This window comes from Coturnix japonica, chromosome 5 (genome assembly GCF_054131305.1).
Source record: "Coturnix japonica strain WE chromosome 5, WE-NBRP24, whole genome shotgun sequence".
NCBI classification, from domain to species: domain Eukaryota; kingdom Metazoa; phylum Chordata; class Aves; order Galliformes; family Phasianidae; genus Coturnix; species Coturnix japonica.
In genome coordinates this window covers 51,794,312-51,815,181 of record NC_140667.1, presented here as the reverse complement: position 1 = coordinate 51,815,181, position 20,870 = coordinate 51,794,312, and the positions used below count along the sequence as shown (strand labels likewise).

Below are 20,870 nucleotides of genomic sequence, written 5' to 3'. Positions count from 1 at the left end.
TCAGAATATCACATCATACCTTTAATACCACTTCAGTTTTTTTTCTCCTCTTTCTACTGTACAGCCTTATTTCCTCGTCTTGCTTCCACATGCAGTTTAAATTGCATTGCAAGGGCAGAACAAAAGGTAGGTTGGTTTTCATTCAAGCAAAATGTTTGTTGTGACTAACTTGGGTCCCTAAAGTGTTTATTTTTTATTATGTGTTCTAGTTTTTCAAGTGAGATTTCTGATATTTGCAGGTGTTCCATAACCCAATGTGAGTGAGGCAGCAAGGCCTGTCTATGGCAGCACAGGAGTTCCTCCCATGGCACTGATGTGTGTGGGGCAGCTTGTCTTGTATGGAGCTTGGTGTGAGGGTCTGAACTGGGCAACGATGAGCATGTTTGTCCTGGGTGCCATGAGCCAAGGGTTGCATTGAGCTGGACCTCACGTGTGTTACTTGTAGGTTTAAGGCAGATGTGGAGGATTTCATAATCGTGTCTTAGGGTCAGGTGTTCTGTGGGCAGCTCCTAATCCTGGAAGCAACCGAGCCTGATGTTTATTGAGAACCTGAAAAACTTGCAAAAGTTCTTACTGAAAGAGAATAAAACAGAAGAAAAGGGTTATTGACATAGTTGAATTATTATTTTAGTGCATGTGTTTGCCCAGTCGACTGTAATGGATTTGAAGTCGTTATTCTGGTACATTGGGTAAATCCTCTATCGATTTTGGTATGCCTAGTCATTGTGAAAACATTTCTTTCTCAATGCCACGCAGCTGCTTGTGAATTGTCAAGAATTGGCCTTTCAAGTATTGGCTTGTCATCTCGACTCAATTGAGATAAATGTGCCATGAGATAGGTTTTCATTATTGTGTGCTTAACTGATTATGCAGCAGTATCTCATGAAGAACTACTTTTATTTAAACATCAGTGGAAATATTTTCTATGTGCTTGAGGCCCCCCCTTCCCCCCATAAAAAGTCTCATGTTCTGAGTTAGTCAAGTTTCAGTTTGCTGCAAAACTCCCTTATCAGGTCCAAGCCACTTGAAATGGTTTTGTAATGGAGATGTTGAAACACAATGGCTGGTGGAAGTGTTTCTGTTTATCATTAATTCATGCACGATATCTTTTTTTTTTTTTGCTTTCAATGCCATTCATTCAGGGCTATAGTTCAACCGCAGCCTGGTCTGCTTTCTGGTAAGTGCAGGTGGGATGAGCTGGGCTGTAGTGTTTGCAGAATGACCCAGGCATGTGTCTGGGTGTCTGGAAAATAGGGTTAAATGGGGCTGAGTGCCTTCTGAATTTTTGAGGTTCCTGGGTTCATTTCACCTCCTTCTTTGTGCAATATGGAGTTAAACTCGTCTGGCAGGACAAAAAATGAAACAAAAGTCTGTGCGTGCATCCTTTTCCCTGAAGATATAAATAGTCTAAAAGAAAGATGGTATGCTTGGCAGATGATGCTGAGAACTGACATAATACAGATATACACTGAGTACCAGAGCCTTTTTTTGGGTTATGCTTTGTCATTTACAAGAGGGGTTAAGATGGAGTGGTTGAGATCAGCTCTCTGGGGTCTCAGTGTTTTTGTGGGGGGAAAAAAGAAGTTGGAAGTGGTTTCTGAAGTTACTGAGGGCTGAGCAGAGGGGGCTGCAGGCAACTGAATAGAGCTCATGAAGTGTTACATTCTTATCTCTTGGTGGATGGAACCGTGATTTCTCTGCATAACCTGAGGTGTCTTACAGCCATAATGAGCTCTCTCTCACATGTGCCATTGCAGACATGCTTCTTTCTCTTTTCTCTGTTTTTTGATCCCTAACCTGTGTAATGTAGCATTCAACAAACTAATTGCTTTCATTTGGATCCCAGAGCTGCTTGGATCAATGAGAGCTCATCATTGCTGCAGACTCCAGGAAGAAGCTGCCTTCTAGGATGCACCTCGTAGTCCATCAGCCTGGCTTTGGAAAACAAACCTGCAGTGGCCAATTGCAAATAGTAGATGAGCTCTTGGCTATGTGGTAGAAACCACTGCGGGTTCTGAGCACTTGCTAAATGTACTGGAGGTTGTGAAACAAACAGGTCTGATGGCTGCATGCTCCACATTGTGTCTTATGTCCTTGGGAGACTCGAAATAGGCTCATCTGAGCTGAACAAAAAGCCTGTGAATGTTCTTGGAAACCTCGATGTCACTCTGTAAGCTTTCTGTGTGTGTGTTTTCCTGTTTGTTTGTAATGCTCCCTGTCCATAAATCAAGGATCATTCAGTTTCTGTAAGTAAATTTCCATCTGACATCAGAATGGAGGAACAAGTGAAAACACATCTTTTTTTTTTTTTTACTGATACTTTCCATTCGGTTTGTTTGGAGTTCAAGTCTTGGCTCCATATAGAAGACTGTATCATTATGTTTTTAATCTAAACTTTTCCATAGTAGAGGGGATGGTTTGTTTTGCCTGTTAGTTTAAATTACAGAAACATCTTGGTTATAAAAGCTGAAAAAAGGGGCCTTCGAGATTCGGAATACTCGGTTCTGTTTAACGAGCCTATCTACTAAAAATAGCCCTTGTGAAGAAGGTTAGTAACTCATTCCTTAATATTCCCAATCAACAGCAATAAAAGATTTCTTTTATTCTGAACTGATTAATGGCTGCGTATCAAAGTCCTGAAAATCTGTGCTCTGCTCAGCAGAATCTAAAGTATAGAAGGAAGGGGTATGTAGTGCTCAGCTTGTGAGAATGGCTCTTCCTTTATTCTGTTTTGTTTGCTCTCTTGCCAGCCAAGCTCGGAAAATAAGCAGTGCTGTGGAGCTGCACTTGTGTTGAGCCATCCAGCAATGCACTTATGTTGAGCCATCCTTGTCTGTTTGGATGTGCCAGGGGATTCACTGCTCACCTCGGGTCCTCCCTGCACAAAGTGTGTTGGAGGAACTTCTCTTCTTCTGCAGTGTATTTAAAGCATTCTTTAGTATGATCCTGAAGCCCTTGAACACCGAGGTGTGTGTAAGGCGTGCTGTGCTTTGTGCAGCGATGGTGCCAAACCACCGAGCTGCTTTATTGCTTGCTGTCCTCAAAAATGTGCATTGCTGCAGACTGCTTAGGCTGAGCCATGCCTTCATGGGGATGAAAGGGAAGACGAATACAGAGCAAAGCAATGTCTGGTCTAGTGCTATTTAGTATCCTCTCGTGGATACTTTGTTTTTCCAGGAGATGAGGAGGAGGGGCTCACTTGCCTGGAGTTCCAGAGATGGCTTTTCTCCTCCAGGAGTGAGGAGGAGGTGTGGGACCCATCATACTTCTGTCACTGGGGCACAGGCAGCACTGCTTGGGACTGAGTTTGGATCTGAATGGGTGCATTAAACCTATGGGGAGGAGGCAGGGCTCGGCTAAGTCCAATCCTGACCCATATAAACACGGATGTGTTCATAAGGAATGAATATAAGCATGGATATGTGTGAGCGATAAAGAACTTGATCACCTGATACGGGATTCCCCTTGTGGGGTTTGCACTCATCTTTTTAGTTTTTGTTAATTCTTTTTAAAAACACTTAATTTTTATAGGAAAGCAGCTTTCTAGCCTTAGGAGCACTGCTCCCAGTTTGGGCAGGCTCTGAAAAGCACTTGGATGGAGTGCTTGTGCAAGGAGGGGTGTTTTCCCTCGCTGGGTCCTGCGTAAACTTGAAATGTCTTTGATTTGGGGAAGAGAGGGGGGGAAAAGGTGAAGTAGTTTCAGGTGCTACTGTCTGTGCATAACATCTCACACAGGGAGACCCTGTTCTGTTGGTCCTTAGGCAACACTGTGATAAAAACAAATCAAACACCTGCGCTTGGATCCGCTTGCCAAGTTCTGGAGCTTTGCTCACCCTTTTTTATAACTTAAAAAATAGGAAGGAGGAGACGAGTTTTTTTTATTGTTTTTTTTTCTTTTCTTTTTCTTTCTAAGTGCTGTCGTTGCTGTGTTGAAAGATGTACAAACAGTGCTGGCTGCCAGAATGAAGGAGACAGTGAAACTGTCGTTGGGTGCAGGGCTGCTGCAGGCATGGGCCGCTTGTGGGAAGGAGAAAGAGCCTTTCGCTTCCTTTCCCTTCTCTCTTTCATTTAGTGTTGCTTAACAGTGAGTTAAAATACCTCCCTAGAGCAGCCAGAGCTCATTCCTCCTAACTTCTGACTTTCAGACTATGCTTGCTGAAAGGTTTGATCTTTCTTTTCTCAGCCCAAGTGTATTTAAATGCATTTGTTTCTCTGACCAGAGGAACGCCAAGGCAGAAAAATCTCTAGGTAAACCCAGTGTTTGCTCTTTAGCGCAGTCAGCTGCAAGATGCATTGCAGAGCTGGAGTTCTACTTCTATTAACAAAAAAACAAATGCAGTAATTTTTCTTTTAATTGTAGGATACAATCACATTCATCTTGTGCTTTCTAATCTCGCAAACAGCAGCTGGGCAAAACTGGTTGGCAGTAGTCAGCTCTGCCTCTGTGTGTACTGGAACCAGTCTAGTTGGGAGCGGGCCCACAGGGTGGAAGTTCTGTTTAAGATCATCTGCAACCACGTCAGTATTGCTTCTCTTAACTTGTTTAGATTTCATGCTGAGCTGGTGAAGGCACAGCACAGCCCTCAGTGTATGACTGTCTTGGCTTCAGTGTGCCCGGGTTATAAATAGACACCCCTTGCCCCTCTTGGCAGTAGGAAATGACTGCAGCAGGTGTTGTCCTCTGCTAGAAATTTGTGCTTATTCGTACCCATGTACTTCTTATAAAATAACTAAGCTCTTAGTGCACTTTCCCTTTCTTAAATGCACACTGACTTGGTAGCTGGCATCATCCTGAAATCTTCATTAAGATAGAAGAAATAAAGCCAGAGGGGTATTTTTATTGTTGTGCAGCCTCTGTAAGATAACATATTTACATGCAATTTAAAAAGTAGAAAAGCAGAAGGTGAAGGAAAGGTGCACAATGTCAGGCGCTGGTACAAGTGGTATAGGGATTCTTTTGGGTTTCTTTTGTTGTATTGGGCTGGAGTTCAGCTGGGTTTATTGCAACAGTTCCTCCACAGTAATGCTGGTAAGGGTTTGGAAGGCTCTGGGCAGGATCTGGTATCCCTCCTCACACTGAGAAAATAAACGGGGCTTTTTGTGTGGCAAGGTAGTGCCCAGAGTAAATAAGGATATTGCAGCCTGCTTCGTGTGAAATGAGTTTGGTGTCAATAAACAAACTTCCTCGTGACACAAAACCCATCATTGTGTTTGGATTAGCTTTCAGGCTCAGCAAAGAGGTGAAGTTGTTTGGGCAGGGTGAGTGAATGCCTTTGTGCTGCTGAGGTAGTTTCCTTCCAGGCATGGTGCAGAGTCCTTGCTTCAGTGCTGGTGTTGGGTGCTTTGGGGGAAGAACAACAGAGTTTGGTGTGACAATGTGCAAAAAGTGAAAGAAAGGGGAGATGTGATGCTTGTTTAGAGAGTGTGTGTAACAAAAAGGAGGGTCCATCAAGTGTTTCAGTTACTGTTTAATGTGTATGTGCCTCTATGTCTTTCTCCCTCAGATGTGAGAGCTGCGTGGAGCTGCTGTTTGTAAGAGGGGCTGGGAACTGCCCCGAGTGTGATACACCACTGCGGAAGAGTAACTTCAGGGTACAGCTCTTCGATGATCCTGCTGTTGACAAGGAAGTGGAAATTCGTAAGAAAGTGTTGAAAATGTGAGTGTCACCAGATCAGAATACGGATCTGTTTCATGGATCCTATTTTTGACAATGGTCTTGTTTTTCTAGTAGCTATTTAAAAACAAACCAATGAAAACCCCTAAAAACCAACACCATAGCTTAATTGGACTCCATTTCACGTTGAGGGATTAGAGAGAATCTGACTTCATGCAACAACTGAGGAATGAAGCCTCAGCTTAGCCTGGAGGAATTCCTGCTTAGCGTTAGAAAATGTTGGGTGTTTCTGTGTGGGGTATTTGGCAAAGACCTGCCTCCCAAATGGAGATGATTTCATGCTGAGGACCACAGCTGCTTTCCCTTTGAGGGGGTGAACATGGGAGTGGGGCAGAATTAGGACCTGGATTGTTTTGTTGCCTGGGGACCTGTTTGGAGAACTGAAGGCTAGTTCCCTTCCAAATGAAAATGGGCAAAAGAGAAGCTCTGTTCACATTGTTTTCCACACAGCAATTGTTAGCGGAAATGATTGCTTACAAGCATTGTGTTGCGAGACCATCATGTGGATTTGAGAGCTCTTGGAGTTGAGATAAATTGCATCTCAAATTGCATCTCATGTCTTGTGACCATAAAACATACTTTACAAGGAAAAAAAGTAGGCCACTTGATGAGTGCTAAAAGAATTGCTGATGGAATGGAGCAGACTTGGACAGAGGTGTGCAAGAGGGAACACACAGGTAAATCATAAGCTTGGCAGCCTTTGTCTAAGGCTTAGTGAAGACTTAGATTAAATGAATCTTACGATATTGCTGAGATGTAGGAAAATTGCTTCACTGAATACCAAGATGCTGATGTGGAAAGTAATAATTTTGAGGTTTGATTATAAAGTGTACCAAAGCTAACAGAAGTTAAGTTGGAATAAAGTCAACTTGGTTGACTAAACACAAAAAGAAGCATAGTTAGAACAGAAAATGTTGTAAAACACTTGGCCCGCTTGGATTTGCCAGATTAATTTTTAGTAGACAGAAAAAAACCCCTCCAGATTGGAACTGTGCCTGAGTCCTCAGAACCTGATTTTTGTATTTCTAGGTGTCACGTGTCTTGGTTTTCAGGACAGACAGAATCTCTGTTCTATATTTTCTTGTATAAGCCTATGTATCTTGACTTTGAGAGCTTGTCTATGTTCTAGCTGGACTTGTCCCTTTTTTCCAGCTACAAAGAGTTGGATAAATGAGTTCTGGAAGAATCTATTGATATGGAGCAAGATAATCATGTGGTGCTCTGAGTTTGCTGCTGACATAAGCTTTCTTTTGTTGGCGAAAAGCCCAACTCTCTTTTCCGATACTTGTAGAAAAAACTTTTCTTGTGGGTGTTGCTGTTGTCTCTGCCTTGAGCAGGATTTTCACAATGACAGGTTGGCTTGGAATAACGATGTACTAGGTTTTGTGCTTCTGTTTACCTGAAATGCTGGAAAAGGAGCCTGCAAATAGTAGGGAAAGATAGCACTGATTTTATACCAGACCGTCTCCTTTCCAAGCACTTCTGTCTCATTTTAAAGACTCTGTACATCGGTCAGTTGTGGGAGCAACAAAGAACATTGTTGATAAAACTAGGTCAATACTTAATATGCTTGCAGCAAGAGCCTTGCTGAATTGAAATTTCATCTGTGTGCATTATGTAAACGATTGTTTCTCCTTTCTCAAAGATACAATAAAAGAGAGGATGACTTTCCCAGCCTACGTGAATATAATGATTTCCTGGAAGAAATAGAAGAAATTGGTAAGTCTTTATGCTTGCATTTTTGATGTGCTGTGCTCATGAGGCCATAGGCCTTTATCTTGACAGGCTGCCTATGAGAATGTCTAAGTTGGGTTCCTGTAATAGGATTTATCGTAGTATCAGATGTTTATCTAATTACTTTCTTTCCTGTATATTTTAACCATATTTGCTGAACTGTAGGGCATTGTGAAGTAAAACGTTTTATCTGCCAGAGGAAAAACACAATTCAAAGTGTAAGTAGGGCTTTATAACTAGAAAAGGAAGGCTTGCAAGTGGCTGTCGGTGCTGCACTGGGGAAGATTAAACAGAAGAGAAATTCAAATTTTCATTATACGCCTCCATTAGCTTTATCTACCATGACAGAAGCCATATGGTGTCTTTCATCAGTTTTGCTTCTGCAAGTTACAGTAGTTGAAGCTGCTTTGAAGCTGATGACCTTACATACCACTGTGGTAGCATTTTATGTTGCTGTGTAGAAGAAGAAGGTTTAGGAACAGACTCTGATTTCTTTTTCTTTGGTTTAGTTGAAGTAGAACTTTGCCCTTTGGAAAGGGCCTATGTTATCAACGGAGTTTATTTTTTTTCTTAGTTAGGGTGACTTGTGATTTATGGTGGAGTGATGGATTTTGCTTAGAAAAACATGGATGTGTTCAAAGGAGAGACTCCTAAATGGTTTGCTTTTTGGTTTTGTAGACTTTGCTTTTTTCTGTCCTGGAGGATGAAGAAGTGGCATTTTAAAATGTACAGGAAAGGCAGTGAATGCCATTTGAAGGAAGTAATGGAGATGCTGCTTTTCAAAGGAGCTCTTACTCCTTTTTGCACGAAGGCGTTTTGCAGAAACACATTCAGTATGCTTACTGCTGTGAGCAATGTGTCATGTTTTTGTTGGCATCAGAAGGCTGAGGCTGGAGAGCTAAATTGTGTGGCTGGGAAACACCAGGCACACTCATATGGGTCCAAATATCTGGAGGAGACAATGTGGGTGTAGTTCTGTTTGTATATTTTTTGGATGGTGTAGAGGAAGGAGAGAGTGAATAGAAAGAATGATTGCAGCTTAGCCAGAGGATCCTGGAAGAGTCTGTGTGCACACAGAAAGGAAAACTGCTTTGTATTTCTAGAGCTTTAAATACAGGTTTCCCACTTACTGCTGTTACGTGATATTTTGGTATCTGCAACCAGGGAGTTGAAGTTTTGCCTGGAAACTCCTGAACCTTGTCAATTTGTGCAGCGTGTTATGATTCCCCAGCTCTTGGGATTAGGTAGTTAAATTTCAAATGATTTCATAGCCTCTGATAGCAATTTGCTTTAGAAGCTGCAGAACTTGCAGCTGGTCCTCATAACCTTGTGAAGAAGAATGAATTTGTCTGTAATTGTGCTGGTCCTGCGAACACATCACGTAGGAGCTCAGTCAGGAGCTGAAGTTAGTTGCTGGAAGGGGACTCCTAAAATACCAAAAGGATCAGAAAGATGAAATACCTCCTTCCTTATTAGTTTATGAGCCAGGATTGTGTGCGGAAGGGAGGGATGCAGTCAAAAGGCTCTTAATTTTCACAGTTGAAGGAGTAATTTATGATCTACTAATGTGCTGTAGATCCAGAATCCAGAGGGCTGGTTGGATTCAAGAGCGCATCCAACAAGAATTCAAGCCCTGTTCTTTCCCATAGTCACATTTTGCTTTCAGACTTCATTGATTTGTTGTCATCTCCCCAAACGTCCCTGCCTGTGTTCCCGAACACAATGCTCCAACTGACGGCTGTTTGATATGCAGTGTTACTTCTTCAGTGTTTTATAAGGTATGTAGTGTGTGGCATGGCAGAACAATGTGTTAGAGACGTCTGCAACTCTTGAGTATTTCAGATTTTACTGGTAAGAGCAGTTATTTCCTTTTTCTTTGTATATGTGAATTCCCTGCTCGTTTGTGCACATGGGAAACTGGGCTGTCGGGAAGGGAAAGAAAGAGTGTAGTCATGCGGAGCAAAGCTCTGCCTCGTGGGGCCAACGTATGGCAGGTTGGCAGTGGCTGCTGGTGGTTGTTAGAGCTGCCAGGTTGGGAAACTAGGGTGCAGGGAATCAGATCTTCCCCTTTCTTTCCCTTACCCCAAATTTCCAGTTTTTCTGTGCCAAGGTCAGTGTGTTAAAAAGCAACTTTACCCTGTTTGCTCTTTGCTGGTAAGTTTTGATTCTTAAGTTGTGAGGGGGTTTCAGATAAAGTAGTTGCTTGGCAGAGAAAATACGTAAACATCTTGTGTAAAGTATGCTGATGTGACCCTGGCATGATTCTAATAGCTTTTCCAAATGTTTCAGGTAGATCATCTCCATCATTTGTAGTGACTGCAGTGGTTTATTCCATTGATATGATGTATGGCCTCACTTGAAGCACATTTTCCCCTGTGTACCAGGGATATACTGACTACAGAGTTTTCTATTTAAAGCGTTGGGTGGTACAACAAAAGAGGTGGTGGAAAAGGTCAAACGTGAGGGTAGTTACCTCTTACCATTGGTGTTATAAAAAGCACATTTTTAAAGTGGTTTAGAATGTAGCCACTAAATAATGCTTTGGGCTAAAATGTGTTATACAAGGCTTTAAAATAGAAACCACATTTTAATGCAGGCTTTCTCCAGAAGAAAAAATCAGTTGGACAATTTGGCAACATTGTAAACAGTTAATTGTCATTAGCACTAGGAGTAAAAATGAAGTGAAAAGGTTCGAAGTTGTCATTTGGAGCCATACGTGCAACGTCTATTGAAATGTCAGGTTTGTGTCCTTCTGCTGAGAGGGACAAGGTTAAACCTTAGTTTGCCACCAGGGTTGCACTCCCTTTATATCATACAAACTATTCTTGTGCTTTCTACAAGACTTTCTTCCCCAGGGTGTCTTCACAGCCAGTTCTTGAAAACCAGGTGTGTCAGCTTTCCAAAGGCCCACCTCCAAGCCTGTGTGTATACACTGCTTGGCACCACCCTCCTGATACCTGTACAAGGCCTCTAGGCATTACCACAAACAATTGTTAACAGTTATTATTGCTTTTCAAAACATTCAGTACATTTGTGTTAGAAGGAGGCTTCTGTATTTGTGCCCCTTGGATTCCGGGATCTCATTACTTCTCTAACACTTTGTGCAATATCAGCTGCCTGGTGACTTGTTTGCTCAGAACATTTATCTAACAAGTGATCCTCAGGTAGACAGGATTTTATTATCTATGATCGCTTGTAGGCTATGTTGTTTATTGTTTGAGGTTTTTCCTCTGTGTGTAAAAAGATGGTACTGCCCTTGCTAAGGATGGGAGGAACCTAATATGAAATAGGGTGGTCTTATCAAGATCAGCTTCACTCATCTCATCTGAACTGAGATTTCAGTGTCACGCTGTTCCAGCCAAAGTGATCCTTCTTGGACCTGGTGGGGATCCTCATGAAAGTGTGAGGCTCCAAAGGTTTGCCCAGAGTTGGAAAGCACCAAGCAAAGGTGCCACAGCAGCTCTGGGCTCCCTGTGCAGGCTGAGGATGTGGTCATGTATCCACTTGGAGTGCTCTGCCCAAAGCATTTCTGCCATTCTCAGTCTGTAGCTGGCTGTTAACAGAGATGGTAATGGTTCTTGGTAGTAGGGTAGGAGGAATATTCTTTATAGCAAACTGATATTTCCTTAATCCATGAATTTCACTTTCAGAAAAGAGTTGGATGTGTGGCTGTTTTCCCACTAGCTGTGTTCAGCTATAAGTACAGAGAGTGGAAGGTGAAGGTTTTAAGAGGATTTTGGATGAGAGAAAAAGGATCAGCATAGGAACTGAGTTTGTAGGTCATTAAACAAACCACCTGCTGTCTCACCAGAGAAGCAGTGAGCCTAATATTTGAATAACAAATATTTTAACGTGGTAACATTGCTGTCTCTTCAAGGAGGAGAAATCTCAGACGGTTTTCAGTATCACAGACATAAAACAAGGATATTTTGGTAGATCAAATGTTGAAGTTCTGCAGCGGAGTGACATGCGTACAGTGCTGCTGCCTGGACAACGTACTGTTCCATGTCATCCAAAGTTTTGACTCAAATCTTGAGTTCCTTTTATGACAAGAAAATACTTTCCCATTTGTTACAGAACTGTGGAATAAGTTTTGCTTTTTAAAAGCAGTGAAAGTCTCCCTGCAGAGACTGAATTTCCAAAGGAAGGAGTTTTACCTAAATAGAATGAAAAGTTTCAGGAAAACACAATAGTCTTCCTGTTGTACTTCAACAGATGTCTCAAGGCAAGTCAATTTATAAACGAACCAGTGTGAGATGGATAAGTAGATAAATAATTGTTACATACAAAACAGCTTCTGTTTCTTTTCCCTGAAGGGTTTCAGACCTCTTATATCAGCTTATGCTATATTTTAACACAGACAAAAATAAGTCTGTCTTCTCTTTGAAACCTTTTCAAAGTAGCCATCTGCTTTGCCAGTCATATTCAGACCTGTACCAATATTTTTTCAGGGGAGTTCCAGCATATGAGTCGGGGTTTCTTTTTAGCTCTTTCTGTTCTAGCTTTATAATTTTTGTTGTCATTTTTGTTTTTAAAGGAACATTTGGAAGGATTAAGTTTCAAAATAAATTTCTGACACAAATGCAAATAAAACCAAATCAAACAATATGGTGTAGTCCTATATTTAGAGCAGGTAAGATGCTGAGTATTATTTACTGTGTTCTTTGATTTGATACTTGCTGGTTTTTAAATGCCAAGTAAATAGCGGTGGGTGCATAGGAGAAGAGAGGAAGTAATCATGACCTCGTCCCCCTTAGAAGATGAACCTGAATATTGTCATAATGGGGATAAAATGGCAAGAGTCTACATTCTGTAATTATTAATGAAGAGATGTTTGAAGCCTGTGAAAAATAAATTAGAAAATATGTTGGAAAGTATTTAGGCTGACAGGTCGGCCATTGATAACTGTGCAGTGTCAAAGAGCACAGTTTGTTTTGCTGCTAGGATGTTTACGTAGGAGGGAAGATATTCTTTTCATTTATTCGAGGACAGCTGTTGATGCTGATCATGGTATAGACACAACCGGGTCTTCACACAGATGTAAATCTCCAGTGTGTTAAGACTTGAAGTGAGGACCCCTTGGTGTTGAGGAGTAACAGCTAAGGATGACTGGGACCAAGACAGTGTTTCTCCTTAGTGACAGCAAGGTACTGTTTAGTGGGAGAGATCTGTTCTGGTCTTTGAGGGTATAGGAGATACGTATCTCTGTGATTGCTGCCTTTCCATATTCTCAGGTGACGGAGTAAGACAGGCAGAGAAGAATCAGTGCAAGGAGATTTGATAGCAGACAGAATTCTTCCCATGGTTTCCAGCCACCACAGGGAGGCAGACGGAAAAAGAAACATAGCACTTTGCTGCAGGGTGATATAAGGTGATAGAAGGTATCAGGGTTTAAGTGGTCATAAACAAAGGCAGCCATCCGCATATGTCTAATGTTTGCTTTCTTACCTGATGTAAAACACCAAACGTAAGGTTTAAAATTCACAAACTGAGACTCTGTGTTGTTAGGATCTATTAATAACTGAGGAGAAAAATAAACAGAAAAACCCACTCGAATATTTCAAGCAGCGACACTTGCAAAACTTGGGCCATCTGCTTATTGCTGGATTATTTTTGGAGAAACAAGCAAGATGTTCAGGAGCCAGAGGCATTTTGGCATGTCATCTTGTTCCTCCTCTTGCACCTGAAGGTGGCATCTGGGCATCCTGCTAGCACAGCATGGCTCATATGCTATTTCTTTCTTGTGTCGTCACTGAAAAGTTTACAGAGCTGCTGTGTGGATTTAAGTTGTAGGAAGTGCTGACATTCCCATGCAGCTGCTGTCATTTCAGAGCCTTGATCTGATTGTATGCCAGCATTTTCACATGACCATTCTTCTATGCTGTAATACTCAAATGTGAAGCTGTTTGTCAGCTGGGGACTGTAGAATAGAAAGCTGGAGGTCAAATCTTCCCTGAAATAATAAAAGTTTAGACTGAAATAGAGACTTTTATTAAGGCAGTGCTGCCAGGTCTGGAAAGCAATATGAAATGGCAAGGAGAAACTGGAAATGTTCTTATAACCCTTTCGAAGTGGGGAGAAAATATATTGAAATGAGTAACTTGCTTCCAAAACCCAAGGAGCTGAACTTTGAGAGTCAGAGAGCTCCTGGAGCAATGTGCTGGTTTGTTGTAATGTCCAGGGCTCCACCTGAGATGAGATTAAGACCCTGAGATAGGTGCTACGTGGAGCTATGGTAAGGAGACACAGCAGAATGTATCCATGAGAAGGGAAGCTTTATTCTCCTGCTTATGGTTCTCATCTAAGGGAGACCTCCAGTGTAGAGGTCAAGCAATCTGCCCTGGAATAGCAGCAAAGCTGGGATTTGAACCCAGGTTTTGATTCCCAATCCGATGCTGAGCCCACAGAACCAGCCTGCTTCTCAGATTCCTCCTGAAGTGATGAGGCTGGGGCAGGGCTGCAAAAGTTCAGCTGCTTATCAGGAACCAGACTGAATTAAAATGTGCATCCTCTTGATGGTACTTATTACTTAGAAAGGGGGAAAAAATAATAAATACAGCATTTTGTTTGTTAGTTTAAGGTTGTGGATTTCTTCAGCTATATCCTGCCTAACCCCTTTTGCTGTGGTTCAAGGAAAGACTGAATGCTTCTGATAGAAATAAGATAAAATGTTAGTTCTGTACTCCTGGAAAGAGAGAGTTCTTACATTTCTACTATTTCCCTTGTACCAGCTCTGGCACTTGTCCATCACCTGCACTGAGCCAGTTCATGTTACTGGGAGGTTTCACTGTGAAGCACCAGGAATCCTGCAGTCAGAGCAGGGGGAGGAGCAGTCCTGAGCCTGGGGGAAGTGTGGTCTGTACAGCTGGGTTAGTCCAACTTAGCCAGTGACTCACGCTTCAGATCTTCCTCTTCTACCCCCAGTATCTGATTTCTTGCTTTGATTTTGTAGAATCATGGATTGATTACTGAAGAGACCTTAAAGTCCATGCAGTTCCAACTCCCTGCTGTGGGCTGGTTGCCACCTACCAGCTCAGGCTGCCTTAGGACCCTGTCCAGCCCTATGTGGGGCACTTCCAGGGATACCCACTCCTCTGGTGCCTTACTGCCTGCAGAGTAAAGAATTTCTGCATAAAATCTAACCAAAATCTCCTGATTTTTCTGTTTCTCTAATTGCTCTCAACTGTCCTGTCAGTCTCTGTTATTGGTGGTTTGCATTATCTAGAGTCCTCCTGAAGGTTAATTTCTGCCATGTTACCTGTGGAGAGAAGAAAAGAACAAGAAATATTAATCTTTACTAAAGTGAGATGTGTGCTGTTCTGATGGGAAGCAGCACTGGTATCTTTCTGTTTCCTTCTATTTCTCTCAGCCTCATTGACACAAATAATTTTGCAGAGATACACATGCACAGGGTTCAGTTTGCTCCAGTCACTTGAGAAAACTAATAACAGAGAACTAAATAAAAACCTTCCAGTTCCTGTCCTGGTGTTTTCACTGAAACTCCTTCCCTTGTTGATTGTGCAATTGCTGTGCAGTGATTCTATTGGAAGGGATTCATCAATGGCTGTTTAAATTTCTCTGCTGCTCTTGTAAGCTTACAGTGGGTGCGTGACAAAGCTCTTAAAGGTTTTGGGGAAGAATGCTGTACGTTTGTGGTCTTCACAAGCTTTAGGGCTGTGGATGTGAGCCCAGCATCTACTCTTGATATTGAACACTGGGTGACTTCCCAGTCATAATAGCTTTCTGTTGGAATTCACTTGACCCACAACTGAACTAGCGACTTAGAGGTGAAAGACTCAGGCTCTGTGTTGAATTACTGGTCATCCAAACCATTTTCAAGCTGTTGATTATAGAAACCCATCAGTTCTTGAGGTGTATTCCATGTCATGTGTAGATAGTCAGGAATGTTCTGCAGAACTGTGGAGGTTGCTGGCCAACTCTGCTTGCTTATAATTACATGATATCTGGCCTGCCACTATCAAGAGGCATTGAAAGAATGTTGTTTTAACCAGTTAATCTGGATGCGTTTGCTGATTCTTCATAATAAAGGTAATTGTATATTGGTTGTGAAATTGATCCGTGTTCCTGAAAAATCTGATAATTTGTGGTCTTTGTGCATTAGATAATCCTATGAAATCAAACAACTTGATTTCTAACCTCAATATATATTGTGTTTGGTGAAACTTTGTCAGACTGGAACTGGTTAACTAGCTAACATCATTTAACTGGAACGTAGCTGCAACTGCTACTTAAAAAGGTCAGTCTGTTACAACGTCACGATAATTCAGGTGCATCATGAGCAGTTTCATAAAATAGGGTGCAAGATTCCAATTTGAATCTATTGCAGATGTGTAAAGCTAAAGAAATTCTACTGGCTTCTATTGAAGTTTGCAGGGATTTAGCAGGCTGCATCTTGCTCTACAAGGCGTATCTAAGTAAATTCTGTTATTGTGATGTTTGTGTCTGTTGCTGGAAGTGATGGAGTGCATAAGAATAGTATTTCTTTGTGATGGAAATGCATGCTGACCTAATACTTTTGCCTTCTGTCTTTCTAATATTTATGCAGTATTTAACCTGACTAACAATGTGGATTTGGAGAACACCAAAAGGAAAATGGAGCTGTACCAGAAGGATAACAAAGAAGTCATTCAGAAAAACAAGATAAAACTGGTTAGTTTAATTTCTCCTCTCCTTTACAATTTTTATTCAATAGCAGAAGAGTTAAAGGGTTTTCAAAGCGACGCACTTTCTAAAATATCTTAAAAGGAAGCCAAAGCTGAAGGCACTATGCATGCTTTGCTTTGTATTCAAAAACTGCAATATGCTAATATTCTGTGATAATGATACTTAGTACTGCTTAAAGACATGAAATTGATAGCTGAAATGCAATTATCTTTTATTTTGGAAAGCGTTTATAAAGAGGGACAGGCAGTGAAGTCTGCATTTAATACATCAGCACTATATTGTGCTGGCAGTCTCATTGGACAATATCCAGGAGAGACCAACTTCATTCCTATGCTGGGACAATTGCTCCTTTCTCATCTGAATAGTAAAAAGAATCCAGATGCAGACATTAGGAAGCTCCCAAGAGAGAACTGTAAAACTGAAGGAAAGCACAGGTCTGGCTTATGCAAAATGTAAAATGAAAGATGTTGAAACAAACATTTAAACTTTTGTTCAAGAGCTGATAACAGTAACATCGGGAGCATTGTATACATGATCTATATGCAAAACACACAGTTCTTTGAAGATGTATTCACTGAAATATGGCTTGGATATCATTTTGTTCTTTAAAAATAAACATTCTAACATTTCCTTCTGTAAGAAAAGTTTAATCTGTTAAGTACTTGTTCAGTATAAAAATACACATTTTTATTGGTTTTTGAAGGAAAATGTCTGCCCAGAGTGTGACTTAACAAGGTTTTGTGTTTGTATTGCAGTTGCACTAAGGACTGGCTTTCAAATCAGTAGGGGTGAAATCCTCACTCCCCTAAAGTCTGTGGCAAAAATCCCAGTGATTTCTTTAGCACGAGGGTTTCACAGGAGGAGACTGGAATCTGAAAAATGTTTGTTTGAACCTCTTCCTCTTAAAGGCAAGGAGATTTCCCTAGGGGACCATCTCTCTGGCCTGTTATCCTGTGTGTGACACAGTGCAATATCCTTTGCTTCAGAGATGGAAGTGACCTTGCAAGTATTTGGCTGTCTTATCTTACAGCATAGGCACAACCTCTAGCATTGCCATAAGAATAATGTGCTTTACCTGCTGCCCGTCTTCCCATTCATGTACTTGACTTGCAGACAGCTCGTACACTAACAGCGTGATTGCATCAAGCAGCACAGTAATACTCTGTATCCACCCAAGCCCTCTGGGTCTTCTGTTTCCTCTACTGTACGGACTTACTGTGCTAGAGGCTGTCTTGTGGAAGCTGGGTAAGTCTGCATGTCTGCAGATCTCCTTTAAGTCTGGATTCTTTTATTTTTGAACAATTGAAACAAAATAATAGACTTGACACAGTTGCAATTACAAAAACGCACAATCTTGCCCATTAATTTACTCCTCTCCTGAAAGCTGAAATGGTGCTTTTTTTATTCTCTAGCTCTTTGTGTCAGGTTTTAGAATGCAGTTTCTCCTTGAACGGGAAAAGATGGGTTTTAATTTCAAGCCTAAACTTCTTATGGTCAGTCTTTGTCCCTTCATTCCTGGACTGACAATAAACATCCACTCGTGTTTTGCTCCTGAGGAAACGTTAATATTTTCTGTCACTCTTGATACATGTTATTTTATTTATTTATTCATTTTAACCCTTATCCTGTTCCAGTTTGAATCTTTGTTTGGCAGGCAGAGAGGACCAAAGTTGAAAGTCATGTTGGACTTGAGACCTCAGCAGTTTTTTCTCATCTCAACTGGAAATAAGTAGACACGAGTGTTCCTAAGGTTGTTTTTCTCTTGCAGCGCTGTCATGCAAGAAATTCACAATCAGTAGTGATTAAGTAGCTCATCGTATTATCTCTTCTTTTGTTTTGAGTTTGCCCCAGGCCTTCACCACGATCATCTGTATTTCTTCAGATCACAGAACTGTGTCTAGACAAGCTTTATGCTTGACGTGACCCTTGCTGCCTGTTGAGCTCTCTTGTTTTTAATTGTTTTGTTTGGTCTTCCTTTCAGAAAGAATTTTATCTGATTTGTTCTTCTGTTATTGCTGTATCCTGATCTAGTTTAGGTTTTTATATTAGTTTACATATTCCTGGCTCTAATTATTCTCGGCTGGTTTTTCAGATCTGTCAGCACTTTCTTAACAATTTTGCTTTTGTTTCATTGCAAAGTCCAGGTAGCTTTTATGCATAAACAGAAGAGACTTGGAGTGTTTGTAGGCCATGAGCTCTATGTTCTGTTGACTGAACTAACTAGATGTATTACTTCTTTGAAATAACCTCACTTAGCAATGGGAGGATCTTTGTTTCTTTGTTTCCTTTCATCGAATGCAAAGAGAAAGCATCTTGTTGACCTTCTGTTCACCAGTGTCACTGCTACTTGCAGAATGAAGGCATCATTTGTTGACTCAGTGGCAAACATTGAGATCTATCAGCTCTTGCATCAAGGAGTAACTGGGCCTCCCTGGGATCCAGCAGCCTGATCTACCTGCTGATAGGATGCTTTTCAGTATATTCTGACTTATGTCACATCACTGTGCATTATGATACAACTTTGGGTTGTGTTACAAACTAAGTTCTTAGCTGCAGAAATGTTCTGCATAAACCCTTTCAGTGGATTAATTAACTATTTAAACTTTAGATAATTTTAGAACTCTCTGTGTTTATTCTGGTTCTTGAGTTCTTCTGTACTATCTTCCCTCCAATTGGAATTCTTTTGATTCTCTCTTCTGTATAAAGCCGTTCACCTTATATCTTTTTTTTTTTGCCTTTAAATGGTTGTTATTTTTTTCAGCCCTCTTCTTTTTAGTTCTACTGTGAGTTTTAACATCTGACTCAATAGCTTTAATAAGCCTGTTTTTGTCTTCAGAAGTCAATCCTGAAACAAAAGCTCAGTTATCTTTGTCCTAGTAAGCTGTTTCTGTTCTACTTCCGTAGCACACAAGTATTATTCAAGTCATAGGAAAAACACCTCGCTTACCTTTACACCTGTAAGATATTCGGGGTTCATTCTTAAATATGTTCTAGTTCATCCACTCCTTCTATGCCACAGATAAACACAAGTTTGCACGCAAGATGCAGCTGGTCTAGAAAGAATCACAAGGTTGGAAAGGACCTACAAGATCATCTACTCCAACCATCCTCCTATTACCATTACCATTGCTACCACAAGCCACTAAACTTCATCTCGTAGCTCCTCAGGGGTGATGAGGGAAAGTCTTGTGAAATTATATTTTCTGTCACTTTCTTACATCTCTTCAGAAATAGGGTGTGTGGGAGCAAAGAGGGATGCCTTCATTTTACTGCTAGGAAAAGGAAAAGCCATTGTTATTCTCTATCATTTAGAGCCAAAATCTAGAAGGATACTTTTTCTACTGGCAGCAAGGTGAAAATCTTTACTCTGGGCAGCAAGTGAAGGGATGATCATCATAATGACTGTTAAAAGGTAAGATTTGGCTGCTTTCCCATTGCTTGGTGTTTGTCCTCTGATAGGCCGAAGAGTTGTGAGAGATCTCAGCCCGTGCAAGGATGAAGATTGCTGAGAATCAGTTTCTCATGTTTCCATTTCAGACCCGGGAGCAGGAAGAGCTGGAGGAAGCTTTAGAGGTAGAACGACAGGAAAATGAACAAAGGCGACTACTTGAACAGAAAGAGGAACAGCTACAACAGATGATGAAAAGGAAGAATAAACAAGCACTCTTGGATGAACTGGTGAGTAACAAAACCGGAGGCTTTGAATGCTCTGTAGCAGAGCAAATAGCGGATGGGTTTATATACATCTCTTTCAGTTCACTGTGGAATTAACCCAGCTGCCCCTTTCTGTTTTCCTGTCTTGCGTGTTTTATACTACTGTTCTCTCTCCTTGCACTTGCTGCAATGCTAGAAAAAGCTGAACAGTTTTGGTAAACAAAACGTAAAGCAGTAATCAGGAGTTACTTCATGAGCTCAGCTACTTCTGAGGTAGAAAAATAAAGAGCAGGTAACTGTATCCTTGTGGGTTTAGTTGAGCATTGGTCAACCCATTGTGAGTTGGAGCGCATAAGTAATAGGCTGGGAATGGATCGCACAGGAATCTCTGTATTGAATCAGCATAAAGACTTTTTCATTCACTGTTTTTTGCTCAGAATGGACTGAGTGCATAATGAAGGGCATCTAGTCCTAGAATGCTTTTCCAGGTTTCAAGGGGAGAGTTTCTCTCAGGGAAGCTTGGAAAGAAGACTGGAGGCTTAGCAGCTTCCTGGACAGATACTAGAAGGTTTCTTGCTCTGAACCTGCCATGTTCTCTTATGGTGGGTATTTTGTGTATGAGATGCTTCTTCTGATTTAAACAGATGATGGATTCATTTGAGGACTGTATAGACTGCTGAAGAGAAACTTAACTCCTTCTAGAAATGGTCTTAGCCTTGGTTTTGGCTTATTTTGCTATCATTTCTGTATTTGAAGTACAGTGATGATATTTGGCCATAGAGGAGCTCAGAAAAATACTTGTTCTTTTATAAAGATTCACCCATGCACAAATATTCTCACCTTCTGTAACCCATGAAAACATTCTGTGTATTAACATTAAAAAAGAAATAGGTGTGTATGTGTGTTCTTATCGAGTATGCAGTTATGTCCATGTCTGATTTAAAACTTCTTGGCAGATTTTAATTCAGAATTTCTCTTATTTCAATATCTTATATTACTACAACATTAATTCCTGCTTTGTGCTCTTCATTTTTATTTGAGATGGAGACACTTCTCTGATTTTTACAGGAAAAATAGAATTATTTGAACCAGGACATAAAAAGAGAGTGTCAGTGTTCAATT

At 41.0% G+C, this 20,870-nt stretch overlaps 1 protein-coding gene across 6 annotated transcripts in view; it reads left to right on the top strand.

Moving 5' to 3' along the window:
* MNAT1 (MNAT1 component of CDK activating kinase) overlaps positions 1-20,870 on the top strand; it is a 106,460-nt gene that overhangs the window by 20,849 nt on the left and 64,741 nt on the right. For 5 of the 6 annotated variants that reach the window (XM_085549599.1, XM_015865750.3, XM_085549602.1 and 2 more), the window contains 4 exons: positions 5,505-5,657; positions 7,321-7,394; positions 15,976-16,079; positions 19,632-19,772. In XM_085549599.1, coding sequence (XP_085405725.1) covers positions 5,505-5,657; positions 7,321-7,394; positions 15,976-16,079; positions 19,632-19,772 — 472 coding nt within the window. Of the gene's footprint in view, positions 1-5,504; positions 5,658-7,320; positions 7,395-15,975; positions 16,080-19,406; positions 19,773-20,870 lie in introns of those variants that run through there. The other variant, XM_085549604.1, reaches the window with a different exon arrangement.